The 13,681-nt window shown below is 35.7% G+C and overlaps 1 protein-coding gene and 1 long non-coding RNA gene across 4 annotated transcripts; one reads left to right on the top strand and one right to left on the bottom strand.

Moving 5' to 3' along the window:
• The first annotated feature begins 4,171 nt into the window (after positions 1 to 4,171).
• On the top strand, positions 4,172 to 5,647 carry LOC111396128. Its single transcript, XR_002702951.1, has 3 exons — positions 4,172 to 4,553; positions 4,948 to 5,020; positions 5,099 to 5,647. It is a non-coding gene; the product is annotated as an uncharacterized LOC111396128 (long non-coding RNA).
• Positions 5,648 to 7,181: 1,534 nt separating this feature from the next.
• LOC111396126 (putative ABC transporter C family member 15) lies at positions 7,182 to 13,632 on the bottom strand. Of its 3 annotated transcripts, XM_023022437.1 has the most exons (11): positions 12,993 to 13,623; positions 11,952 to 12,826; positions 10,453 to 11,873; positions 10,264 to 10,350; positions 9,545 to 10,144; positions 9,279 to 9,443; positions 8,834 to 9,128; positions 8,196 to 8,716; positions 8,050 to 8,113; positions 7,719 to 7,958; positions 7,182 to 7,609 (listed from the first exon to the last, which is right to left on the bottom strand). In XM_023022437.1, the coding sequence occupies exons 2-11, from the start codon at positions 12,781 to 12,783 to the stop codon at positions 7,506 to 7,508; spliced, it is 4,329 nt and encodes a 1,442-aa protein (XP_022878205.1). In that variant the 5' UTR covers positions 12,784 to 12,826; positions 12,993 to 13,623; the 3' UTR covers positions 7,182 to 7,505. The 3 variants fall into 3 exon arrangements, with proteins under 3 accessions (XP_022878205.1, XP_022878206.1, XP_022878207.1); XM_023022438.1 differs by having other exon boundaries at positions 11,952 to 13,624; XM_023022439.1 differs by lacking the exons at positions 7,182 to 7,609; positions 7,719 to 7,958; positions 8,050 to 8,113 and having other exon boundaries at positions 8,305 to 9,128; positions 12,993 to 13,632.
• Positions 13,633 to 13,681: the final 49 nt, after the last annotated feature.

Below are 13,681 nucleotides of genomic sequence, written 5' to 3'. Positions count from 1 at the left end.
ACATTAATGCTTCCAAAACATCTTCTTTTAGTCGATTCCTAATATCAGAGAGAACCCTAGATCCTGCACTAAAAGCAGATTTCGAAGCTACAGTGCTAACCAGAGGTGTTAGTAGATCTTTTGCCATTGCAGAAACTATTGGCCATCGGCGTTCATACTTTCGCCAGAAGTCAACTACTTCTTCTGAATTTTTCCTTAATGCATTGTTACTATGCCAATTATGATTAAAGTAATCAAGTAATTCAGCAGGCAATGCATTTTGACTAGTACATGCAGTAGAAGACAAACTACTATGACTGGAGAAATCATATGCATTTCCAATTTGACCATATCTATATGAGTTCATACCTTCAAATAAATTTAAAATTTCAGCGTCGTCATCTCCTAAATTAGTGGGAGGAGTACTTGTAGAGTCGAAGAGTATACGAGTAACTTGTGTACCCATTCGTGAAGCATCTATTACATACATTTCAGATAAAGTTGCTTCCAAATTCCTATAGGTAATAGGTATGTTAAAAGTTAAAGATTCTGACATTCGCTCAATTATAAATTTAGTACCAGATAAATTATATTGGGGGTCCATGATGCATGTTAACGGAAATAACATGGGCAAGTCTTCCCAATATTTTCTAAACTTTAATTCCATGGCATTTATAACTGAACTAAAATCGGGGTCATTTTTAAATCTATCAAAAGCCCTAGCAACTAGATAAAGACGTTGAAGGACCATACAACTAGTAGGATAATAAACACCAGACAAAATATTTGTAGCATCATAAAAACTTTTCAAAAAATGTTTAATTTTAGTAACTAAAATCCAATCGAACTCAATCAAAACAGTTTCCTCGTCGTCTCTAAAATGCCTACTGTTATAAAATTCAGTAATTAAATGTTCGAAACCTTCACATGATTTTAATAATAAATATGTGGAGTTCCATCTATGCGCTACGTCACTAATAAAAGTTTTTGAATGCGACACCCCATGTTTGGCACAAAAGTCCTCAATGCTTGTTTTCTACTAGGTGAAATAGTAATATAAATTAGTGCATCCCTAATTTGTTGAATTTCATCCTTAACACGTTTTAAACCATCTTGTACTATTAAATTTAAAATATGACATACACATCGAATATGAAATAAAAAACCACCAAATTCAGGTTGAAGTACTCTTTGCAATTTCTCGATAACAGGCTTATTTACATTAGCGTTGTCGAACGTAAAAGAACGAATTTTACTCTCGCATTTATATTCTCTAATAACGTTCATAATAGCACTAAATATATTGGGAGCATTGTGCGGGTACTCAATAATTTTAAAAGCAATTATTTTTTTATGCATGATCCAAAGTGAGTCTATATAGTGTGCAGTTGCAGCCATATAACCTCTTTTATTAATCCCTTCCCATAAATCCGAAGTTAAAGATATTACACCCCCATATTTTTCTAAATCGGCAATCAATGTTTTCTTTGCATTTAAAAAATATTCTATTGTATCAAAACGAAGAGTATTTCGACTTACCCCAGCGTACCTCGGTTGAAGACATTCTTTGACAAATGTAACGAAATGTTGGTTGTCCGTTTGTGCTAGTGGCAACTCAGATCCGGCAATGTACTTCATCATTCCTGTTCGAGTTCTTTCCTCCGAATACATCCACATATTAAGTGGCGTAGTAGTAGTAGCACCGCTGCCTAAAGTACCAAATTGTAGTTGCATTTGACCAGCAGGAAGAAGACCATGTTTGGCCGTACATGCTTTGTAGTGACGGTTGAGGTGGGTGGTTCCAATGCCTTTTTGATGAGTCAATCGTTGTTGATAGTATTTACATACTGCTTTGGTTTCTGGAATTCCATCGACCATACGACCAGTTTGAACCAATTTAAAATGATCCTAACATTTTGCATGCTTCTTTACCTTTCTCTTCCCTCTTGCATTGGGAATTTTAATAACAAGTTCATCATCTTGTTCCAAATCAATTGGAGCCTCAGCATCAACGTCATCCAAATTAATTTGATGGCTACTTTCATAAACATTGTAATCTTCAATATTTTCTGGAATGGGTACTTCATTTAGACCGGCGAACTCATTCCTATATTGATTCCCATATTGATTATGGGACACATTTGCTTCATTTTCGACTCCGACATCGAACAAGTTTTCAATAAATGAGCGTGAATCCATTTGTGATTAATTGAAATTGAATGTTGAAGAAAAAGAAGTGAAGTAGAATTGAGAAATGAATGAAGATTATGTAATAGTGTAGAAACTATATTGTAAAATCAAGATTATAATTTAATGATATGAATATAAAATGTAGAAGAGTATAGAAATGAGAATGAATGAATGAATAATATTGATAATAATTGAGTTGTAGAGAGTATAGTAGAGAATAAGAGATTGATAGTAAGTTTGGTAAGAAAAAATGTGGTAATTGATGGGTATTTATAGGAAGAAAATGAAATTTGAAAAAAAAAATATATCAGGGACCAAAATGGTCACTGAAATAATTTTTTTTTTTTTGGACGAGCCAACCTGGGCTCGTGGCTCGTCAAAAGACGAGCTACGAGCCCAGGCTCGTGGCTGCTCGGCGATCAAAATTCCACGATAATCGTATGATATACTTGAGATTTTTTGTATTATGATATTACTTGATGAATAAAAATTTCATTCCACATAAACAATTTGTATTAACTATTTTTTATACTCACGAAATATTGCTTTTGTAACACTTATAAAATAACTTAGAAAAACGTGCTACACACGTTCGATTATGACTATTACTTTAAAAGGGCATTAGTCAGCCATTGTCATCCAGCTACCCTAGGCCAAGCTGGGCACATCTCGGCCCAAAAAACTTAAGTTGCCTGTAGTCTCCCAATGATCAGAGAAAGGAAATAGACAAACTCGCACAAATAGGAACATAGAATAAAGCAACATTTCTGTTTTCTTAAGAATTGACGAGGTTTTTATTTACCCCAAAAGAACTTGAAAGAAACAAAGAAAAAATGTCAAAACAATTTCTACATATCTAAAGCTTTATACTAAGCTTGATTCTATAATACCCCCCTTTTCTTCAAGACCCACGAGCCGAGCCCGGCTCGGCTCGTCAATCAATTCATAGGTTCGGCTTGTTGCTCGGGCTCGTTTTTTACGAGCCCGCGAACTACTCGGGCCCATTGCCACCACTATATTCATGTGACGATGGTGGTTGAGCGCCCTGCTAAACAACGGAAGGTAGTTGTTGGTCTCCGTGTGAAAGTTGATGTATAAATTGAAAAATAGAGAATGAGAAATGAATTAGGGTCTTCGGTCTTCACATTGAGAAATGAGAAATCGAAGGTACGTGGCCTTTTTCTTCAGTTGAATTTGAATTTTTTTGGCGTGAATTATAATTCATTAATTCATAAAAGATATTAATATACATATAATAAATAGTAGAATTTAAATATTGGGTTTGGTTCTTAGTTCTAGAATTAGAACCGAACCAGAACCAAAATCAGAACAAAATGATTATCAGTTTTAAGAATCAGAACCATTAATTTTTTGTACAACCGAATCAAATAGCTCAGTTTGATTTAGTTCTGGTTTTATCCAGCTTGATTTGGTCATTTTGTCCACCCCTATTAAGTAAAAGATCATGCACACAGAAAACACAATAAATAAGCAATATGTATAATCTAGAGACTTAGAGATCAGCCTACTACTATGTGCAACACTGACATCCAAGAGAGAGTACAATGCTCCAAAAATCCAAATCAAAACTAGATTTGATCCCTGATCAAAGAGGACGTTCCAAATCACAAAACCTAATTAACACATCCACCAAAACCACAAGCGGACCACTATACAAGCTGGCCAAAAGTTATTGTAACAGGACTATTTTCATAAATTTTGAGTAAAAGGATTAGGATCTCATGGGAGATCATACCAACAAAATTGAGAAGAAGACAAGAAAAACCCGAAGACTTAGAAAGAGAAAAGTACTTTTAATTCTCAAAACTCAAAAGCAAAAAAGAATTGAGAGTACTTTTCCTTTCATTTAGTACAACTTGAGTACTCAAAGGTCAATCCATCAAAAGCAAAAAGAGTAATCCCAAGGGATTAATCTTAGCCATTAATTGAAACCGCTGGTCAACATTTCCTTTCATTTAGTACAACTTGAGTGAAGGTCTAGCAGCCAGCTGGAGGTTTCCAAGTGGCCATCCATATCCAACTAACCGATAAGTGTAGAAAGACCAATATAACCTTCATAACTTGTACACGTGACACACGATTTCACACTGACATAGTACATTACCACTGCGAGAGAATTAGCTAGGAAATTCTCCATCACTTTTCAGAATCAATCCTCGGATCAGCAACAATTCGTTGTTTCAGTCGGGGAAATCGCTTTTCAAAGAAGAATTTATACCTCGTTGATTACTATTCTCGTGTTGCCTTTTCCAACTCTAATACGATGGAATGGCTCTGTGTTCGGATCAACTTTCCATTCAACCTCGTCTTCTCTCTTCTTCTGATCATCTTGGTCAACCTTCCAAGGTCAGCCATTGATCCCAGTAAGCATCCTTTCCCTTCGCTTTCCTTTGGTTGGGTAGAAAACAAGATTAATTTGTCAGAAAAAAATAACGAAAGCAGTCAAGTTTATTAAATTTTCTGTAACGATGATAAAAGTACAGGAATCGATTCATAGGAGCAGGCCTGCCAGGACTAGTAGCCACCTATGGTTTAATTTAAATGTTCTCCAAACATGGGTTTGCAATGTAGAGAACAAAATGATCTCCGTGGAAAGAGTTCTTCAGTTAACTAAAATACCCTGTGAAGCTCCACTAGATCTTGACAATTGCAGACCAGAAACAATTGATTGGCCGTTCGTTACTTACTGCAACATCAAAAGCAATTTATTATTAGAAGATAAATATATTGAAATTTCAATTTTTTTTCTTATACAAGTGGCAGATCTCCTAAAACTCAAAAAGTCTGGCAAGCATGAATTTTCAAATTTCATTGCAGCAGAAGGACGCAAGTGAGTCAAGCAACCAAAACAATTCTTCCAGTTTCTGGGCTTTAATCAATGTGTCTAAATTTTACATTTGTCAAGCAGAAATGGAAAACTTCTTGTGTGAATTCACCTCATGCTTTCTTGGATAAGAATAGAGAAATCGCATTCTACGTGAAGAAACCGTGCTTCTCTCTTGTTATTTGCAGCTCCAAGAAAATGATTAGATGGGTGAAGCCTGAGGTAAATCATCTTACATTTCTTTACCAGCAATTTATATTTTCTTAAGGCCCTTGTCAATTTGGAATTATTCAGTTGTTGAAGAGAAGATCTGAACTTGGGCTGGTGTTGGATTACATTTAAATAATTAAATGTTTACACCTTCTAAACGATAGAATTAAACCAATCATTTATTGTAGTAACTTTAATAATCTTCCTCTATTAAATGTAAATATTGGAGTATCTTTTCTTTTATTGAAACATTCCATACTCTCCCTTCTGCAATTTGGTGTATTTAGCTTACTGTTTTTCAATTAAATAATTTATAGTTGTGGAATTTCAGGCTTTTTCTATATGCCTATAAAATATGAATAAAGCAGTCAGATAGGCTAAAAACATGGATTTAAAGACAGATTGATTTGGCAGAAAGTGGTTGGCTTTTTAAAGACAGATTGATTTGGCAGAAAGTGGTTTGGTTTTTTTTTTTTTTTTTTTTAAATTTTTTCAAAGTATCCAATCATGCTTCGACACGTGTCTGCACTCCCCCCTCCCCCCTTTTTTTACCTGTTTTTGAGCCTGTCTCTATAGCATTGTTGATAAAATATACAATTTCATCGTATAACTTGTTATGGTTTATTGGGCTAGAGTCTTGACCAATGATTAGAATCAAGTGTTAATGAGCGATCCCAATAGAAAAAGTTACAAGAGGACAATATAATATGACCGAACTTAATTATCGAATTTTGTTGGCTTTGTGCGAACGAAGGAGAATTTACATAGCTGATCTTCAAGTTTACTGAGAATTTTGGTTATATACTGTTCTTGGCATGGAAACATAAAGGGAACACGGTCTAAATGAAGAGTATAAAAATCTACAGTTATATTACAAAGTCACCAAATTGTCTGTGCTTTCTATTATTTTATTGCAATAATGAAGCTTTCGTTCTCTTTTTTGAACTTGGATTTCAACAGTGTGTTTGATGGTCTTAAGAATTTCTAGCTGGCGCTTTAATTCTTAATTATTCCTATTCTTGCAAACTGAATATAGAGGATGTGCATAACTGTCTATGTTTTTGTTGATTTAAAGGTTTATCCTGAAACTACATGTGACAAAAGTGAAGGCCAGAATATTTCGATTTCACTAAGGCCCTGTTTGATATGGAAAATTTTTCATGGAATTTTCCACATTTTCCCTTGTTTGATTGGTATAATTTTCTTGGCAATTGAATTTCCTCCCCCCTCCCTTCACGTGACCCATTTTCCAGTGTCTTGTGGAAAATCAATTCCTTTGGTTTTGGTGAGAATTGGGTTTTCCAGATTTTTTCTTTTTTTTTTTTTTTTTTTTTTTTTTTTTGGTAATGGAAACAAAATTTATCCATAATTGTAACAAATTATATCCCTTTAATTGACAATTTTCATGGAAAACAAAGTCAAACGAACACTAAAAGATTCAAAATTTCATCATTTTCTAGGTGGAAAATTATACCAATCAAATATATTTATGACAATTTCCAATAAAACAAGTTTTAGGCAATTCAATTCCTTGAAATTCATCTTCTTTCTTCCCAAATTTCATTCTTACAATCAAACGACCCTGACTTTTTTTTATGCATAATCTACACGGCATGAGGTATCATGTGCTTTTAGCACCTAATGCTATGGATGGTAGTATCCAACTTCAAAATGTACAGATTATCTAATTGAAGAATTTTTATATTCAGCAATCAGTTTCAATTTCTGGAAATATTAACTTGAAGATTTAACAGAGAAAAAAATACAAAAATACTTGGAGAAATTGGGAGGTTTTGATTTTATATTTCCATGAACTTTTCATCCTTTATATTATGCATAAAATGGATCTAAAAACTTGCGGTCTTCTGCAGCAATGAAATTTGAAATTTCATGCTTGCCAGACTTCGTGAGTTTCTTATAATGACTACGAGACCTGCCAGTTGTATAAGAAAAGAATTTGAAATTTGGATATATTTATCTTCTAATGAGCTGTCTATAAGATTACTGATATAGTACTATAAATTAACAACATTGCTAATGTCCTACCCGATCGATGTTAGTCAATTGTTTTTTATGTTGCATAAGTAATGAACACTAAAATGCATACAACCAAGAATCACTAAATCATCCTGTAAAGTAGTTTCATTTATTTTTGTATTTGTTTCCCAGTTTTGCTTCTAGTAAGCAAGAGCTCTTTCTACTCTATGTCCTTGTTTGTCACCTGTACATGAAAAAGTCACAAACTGTTTGAATCCCCTGACAAAATCAAATCTCTTTATCATTAGCTTTTCGTTGATCTTCTCACGAATTCCGTTACCAAACTTGAAAATGCAGAAGAACTATCTGATAGCAGCTGAGCTGGAGAGTCATACTCTAAAACGTTCCCTGCGTCAACCAAAGATTGCTCTAGTGAAAAATATATCATTATGCATTTGTAAATCTCTATTATGATCTTACTGATTCAGTTTTCATTTTGATTTTGTGTTGATTTTACCTTCACCAAGAACCAGAACGAGATCATTATCAATGACAGTGGGTATGCGATGAGCTACTGTTATAACTGTGCATCTGTTTGTTTCTTCTCTTATTGTTTTCTGGATCAGATTATCAGTTGCCGTGTCTACTGAAGCAGTAGCCTCATCCAGGACCAATATCTTTCTCCTTTGAAGAAGCACCCTTGCCAGACATACAAGCTGCCTTTGCCCTACACTCCAGTTTTCTCCATCTTCAGCAACTGCACAATTTTTCAAAATTTTGGTAAAGGAAAATTATCAATTCAAATGAAAATGTAGTTCTTTTTTGAAGAATTTTGTTATGGCTGATACCAGGTGCATCTAGAAGCCTTTGATCTTGCTTTACATCATCAGCAATATGACATTTGTGCAAAACCTGGATTACCACATCATTTCAGGGAAAATCAGATTGTCTTCTAACAAATTATTACAAGGAAAGGACTTTTTTGATTCATTACCTTCCAAATATCTTGGTCTGAGTGCTCCTGCAGAGGATCAACATTTGTCCTCATGGTTCCTTGGAACAAAACTGGATCCTGTGGGATGATACTTAATCTCGACCGCAAATCCTGTAAACCTATCTTTGAGATATCTATTCCATCAATCATCATGCGTCCTTCTGAGGGCTCCACAACCCGGAAGAGAGCTTGGATCAGGGTAGACTTTCCACTTCCAGTTCGTCCCACAACACCGATTTTCTTTTCACCTGGAAAGGTGCACGTGATCCCTTTGAGAACTATAGGAAGAGTAGGCCTGTATTGCACATGGAGATTTTCGATTTCAACTTTTCCATTGAACGGCCAATCAGTTTCTGGTCTGCAATCGTCAAGAACTAGTGGAGCTTCAGGGGTTATTTTAGTGAACTGAAGAATTCTTTCCACAGATATCATTTTGTTCTCTACATTGCAAAGGTTCCATATAACCCATGCTTGGAGAACATTTAAATTCAAACCATAGGTAGCCGCTAGTCCTGCCAGGCCTGCACCAATGAATCGATTCATGTAGTTTTGTCGTCGTTACTGATGTACATTAAACTTGACTGCTTTTGTTATCTTTTGCTGACAAATAGCTGAAAGTGAAGGGAAAGGATGCTTACTGGGATCAATGGCTGACCTTGGAAGGTTGACCAAGATGATCAGAAGAAGAAAGAAGACGAGGTTGAATAGAAAGTTTATCCGAACACAGAGCCATTCCATTGTGCCAGAGTTGTAAAAGGCTACACGAGAATAGTTATCAATGAGGTTTAAATTCTTCCTTGAAAAGCGATCTTCCTGATTGAAACAACGAATTGTTGCTGATCCAAGGATTGATTCTGAAAAGTGATGGAGAATTGGAGCCTGTTGATTTGGAACCATCCTAGCTAATTCTCTTGCAGTGGTAATGTAGTACGTCTGCATCAAGATTTGATGTATTAGAAGATTACAAGAAGATTTGTCTATATTTTGATAAGTCTGATTCTTTTCTTTCAATAAGAATTTCGGTTTAGTTGGTGTCAGCATATTGGGAATGAAGTCAACATTTAATGGGGAGACTGTTCTTGCCTGATACCAAGTGGAGATGGCAATCACAACAATGAAGATATAAAAGATCGGCCAGGCGACTTTGGACATGAGTACCACAATGCTGAACAGCTGAATAAGTGCAAATACTAATCCAGCTAACCTGTATGGAATATCTGTATCCACTACACTTTGATCTGTTGAAGACTGGTAATCAAGAACACGATTTAAAATATTTTCATCGTGAAGCGAAGTGCAAAACGAGAAAGTAAAAGGCAGTAATATTGGATAATAACAAATATACAGACCCTGTTCAGAATTCTGCTTGAAGGTGTAGTGTCAAAGAATGATAATGGTGCCCGGAAAATTGATGTTATCATTTGAAGGAAAAGGTGCTGAGAAGTTTTAAGGGCAATGGTAGACAAAAGAACTGCTCTTCCCAAAATAAAGAAGGAGCTTCCACCAGAAAGTAAAGAAAATATCCCAATCAAATGCCCTCTTGTAACCCTGCCTTCTTCTGTTCCCCAGGCCATCCAGTAATTGCTTGCCATTTGCAGCCCCTGGAAGAGAACCTGGCACATAAGGATAAATGGAACAAGGGCTCCTTTATATGCAGACGTGATAAAGGTAGAGTACACGTGCCATTTCACACGACCAGTTTCTGTTTCTTCATGCCGAGTTCTCCCTGCAACCCTGTTAGAGTCAGTAAGGTCTTCAATTTTATCTTCAGTTACTTCGATTTGACTACTACCATGTTTCTTCTTAGCTAAGCCGATACACATTTTTGGAGTGTTCACTTGATCCAGAGATTTACTATGAGCAGATATTTGTCTGATGAGTTCACCATCAGGCATTGCAATCAAATCTTTATATTTCCCTGATTGAATAATTCTGCCATCTTTCATCACCTGTATAAAAATGTGTCCATAATTATTAATGGTCTTAATAAATTTCTCATTCCCAGGAAAAGCATAATATTTTCCTTCGGGAAAAAAAATTACATTTATATGAGTTCATTTAGCATTACCAAAACAAGGTCAGAAGCATCCAAAAACTCTAACTGATGAGTAACATAGATGACAGTCTTATTCTGCAGGAGTTGCATAAGGCATTTCTGCATAGTATTGAAGTAGAGATATATTTGATTAGTCATGTGAGAAATATGATGTGTCATGCATAATAAAGTTAATCATGTATAATAAAAGATATTTCTTGCATTGAACATATGAGCCCCAGTATGCACATCAACGGCGCTGAAAGGATCATCAAGTAAGAATATATCCGAGTTGCTGTATATTGCCCGTGCCATTTGGACTCTCTGCTTTTGTCCGCCACTCAAGTTCAGCCCTCTCTCGCCCACCATAGTCAAGTCTCCATCAGCCCACAAATTAATATCATGGTTTAAGGCACATCCTTCGACGACACCTTCATAAAATGTTTGATTCATTTCCTTGCCAAACAAGATATTCTCTCTGATAGTGCCCGTTTGGATCCAAGCACTTTGTGGCACAAAAGCTTTTGATCCATAGGTTAGGATACCTGACCCCGAAATCCTAGGTATCTCCCTGAGTATGCTGCAGAGAAAACTAGTTTTACCAGAGCCAACTGAACCACAAATGGCCACCTTGTGACCCTTCATTATTCTTATTTTCTCTGTTATCTTGACTGCTGGTATTTTCGCATCTTTATTTTCCCATGCGTATTCTCCGGCTTCAATCTCAATGGCCACATCAGGTGTGTCGAAATTATTACAGTGTATCAATCTCTTCTGATCTTCTTCTACGATAAAATTTTCTAGACGGTCAACTGAAACCTTAGTCTGAGCAAGCATAGAAATAAGCTCTGGGAGATTGTAAATAGGTTCTTGAAGGATTCGAAAAGTTGCCAGAGCCGATAGAACTGTGCCTGACGTTAGTGGCGTTCTCAAAATAATGCAAACACCAAAGGTAACAACTGATACTACTGTTGGTGAAGTCCAAAAGAGAAAAGCCACAGCAGAACATGTATATAAGTACTTTCTGAGCCAATCCCTTTCTACTTCCCTCAGTTTAAGTAGCTTCTTCAAAAAGTTGGATTCCCATGAATGCAACTTCAAGACTCTCATGCTTTTCAGGGTTTCAGATGTAGCTTTGATCCTCGAGTCCTTAGCTTCCATTATCTTAGTATGGAGTCTTTCTTGCTTATTGGCAAGTGGGGTGTTGCTTATCATCACAATAATCGTCGTGAAAAGAGCCGCTAGTGATGGAGCAGCTCCTAAATTCTTGTACAAGATAACCAAGGCGCATATGACCTGAACTGGAAGCAACCAAATTCCATGGAAGTACCAGCAGAAGTCTCCAATCTTCTCAACATCGACGTTGAGAAAATTAATAATCTTACCGTTGCTCATGCTACCATACTTGATTGACAAAGATTTCTTGTATATTAAGACCATTAGAGCTGCCTTAACTCTTATACCTAGACGGCGTGCACCAAAATACCACAGCCTCTGGGATAGTGATTCAGCAGTCTTTGCTAAGAAGAAAATAAGTGCAAGAACCATCCCATTATACCAACTTTTGTCATCCTTTCTTGATAAAAAGTCAACAAAGCTTGTAATCAACAAAGGCCCTACGTAGGAAGTAATTGTATTGACTCCTGAAAACATCAAAATAATCATTCAAATTTCTCTTATGGGAACACGAGTTTAAAGGGTAAAAGAAAACAGAAAACTACCTGCAAAAACTGCATTTATAGCTAGGGGCCTCCATATAGAATGGAAAATGGCATTAGGCAACAAGATAGTCTCAGTTTTCTGTTTGTGCAGAGACTGTTCCAACAAGGCAGAAGCTTCATCAGCAGTTTCAGACTCTGGAATTGAAGGTATGTGCTCTAATTCAATTTTTTCACAACGGCCTTTTCTGAACAGTGGATTCATCCACCTGAATGTTAACTGGCTCCAAATTCCAGCATCAGAAAATGCGTCTCTGTGTTTTTCTTTCTCCTCCAACTCCTTTTGAAGTAATGGTTGTGTAGTTGTATTGTGTTTATGTGCAGAATTGTTAGGCAAAGCATTAAAACAGAGTAGAATTGATAACGGAAGTGATCCAAAATCAATAATGTTGGCTTCTGGCAGAAAGTTTGAGATTTCAATTGATCTGCATAAACTGAGGATATAAACTGAAACCAAAAGTAAATTACGAATGCTTGAAAAGAACCACCATAGAATAAGTTCAAATGGCCATGTTCTGTGTCTCCTTGAAGTTTTGCATAGTGAATAGATTGTAACCAGACTTGCTAAAGTCCAAGTCATAACCGAGAAAACAGACTCAAGAGAGGGGGTACCATCCTTCCAAATTTCATAAAAACAAAATCCCAGATAAGATATGCTAATGATGAAATTCAATGTAACAGTGATTTTGCTGAAAACCGTTAATTGTTGGCCGAATTCACTTTTCAAAACTTGCTTATCTCCTTGCTTCCTCCTTTCTTTGAAGACATCCAGCAGAAGGCATATCAGTAAGAACAGAAAAAATGCTATATCGATTAACTTCAGAGTGATATCCATCAAAACTGAACCAGAAACAGCTAAAAGTTGCAATCTGTAAACCCTGTAGTTGAGAAAAAATGTTCATCAATGTAATTCAAAAATAAAAAACAAAGTTTTATTCCCAATAAATTTAGACTCGGCTATTCTGTTTATTGCTACATTTATATACATAGATATACTAATCTGTATGTATCTAGGACTGGATAAATTCTTGTGGATATACAGACCTGTTAAATTATGAAGAAAGCATGTGTCCCGCTAAATTGGCGAGGAATCTCAGCAGTAGTGAATAGTGGTGTGTGCCTATGTGCTTATGATTATTAATATTAATAAAAGAAAATAAAAGTCACGTCAATAGATTCTAAACAAGTTAGGTTAGGTTCTGACTCTATACCTGTGTAATTTGTATAAATTTGATTGAATTATCCATGGAAAATTTTAATGTGGGACCAGAATCAGAAAAGTCTGCAAAATAATTATATACATTTCTATCCTGGAGAATATTGTAAGAATGATATCATTTTATATACATTATTTTGTTCCTTATACTGCAAACAAGTTTGAAATTTGATGTCACATGTGAGCTGCTAAATAAAAATTCATCATGCATTAAATTTGTGGCTTGCATACTTAAGATTTTTGTTCATTTCTAAGTAGCAAAAGCTTGGTAGTGTGGCTTGTGTCCTTTTCCGTGTGCGCATACACGTGTTCATGTACGTGTTTTAATGCACTTAATGAACTTAGCAATGCTCGAAAACGAGGACTGAATCTAGGTGACATATGAGAACTGGGATTTGGTTTGAATAGAGAAAGAAAAGAATAAAGAGAGCCGGGATTGAGATTGAGAATTGGAAAAGTGAGTTATTTAATGGAAGATAGCATGTTTTATGGTAGCTTCTAATCAGTGTTGAGTACC

Source organism: Olea europaea, chromosome 6, assembly GCF_002742605.1.
Source record: "Olea europaea var. sylvestris chromosome 6, O_europaea_v1, whole genome shotgun sequence".
NCBI classification, from domain to species: domain Eukaryota; kingdom Viridiplantae; phylum Streptophyta; class Magnoliopsida; order Lamiales; family Oleaceae; genus Olea; species Olea europaea.
The sequence above is the reverse complement of the archived record's forward strand: the minus strand, read 5'-3'. Positions and strand labels throughout refer to the sequence as shown.

What these genes read in the sequence shown, in the direction of transcription:
- LOC111396126 (XM_023022438.1), bottom strand. Translation starts at nt 12,783, where the DNA reads ATGGATATCACTCTGAAGTTAATCGATATAGCATTTTTTCTGTTCTTA. An exon ending in CCATCTCCACTTGGTATCAG is followed by an intron (nt 9,129 to 9,278) that starts GCAAGAACAGTC and finishes ATCTTGATGCAG; the next exon opens with ACGTACTACATTACCACTGC. An exon ending in CAGACCAAGATATTTGGAAG is followed by an intron (nt 8,114 to 8,195) that starts GTAATGAATCAA and finishes GTGGTAATCCAG; the next exon opens with GTTTTGCACAAATGTCATAT.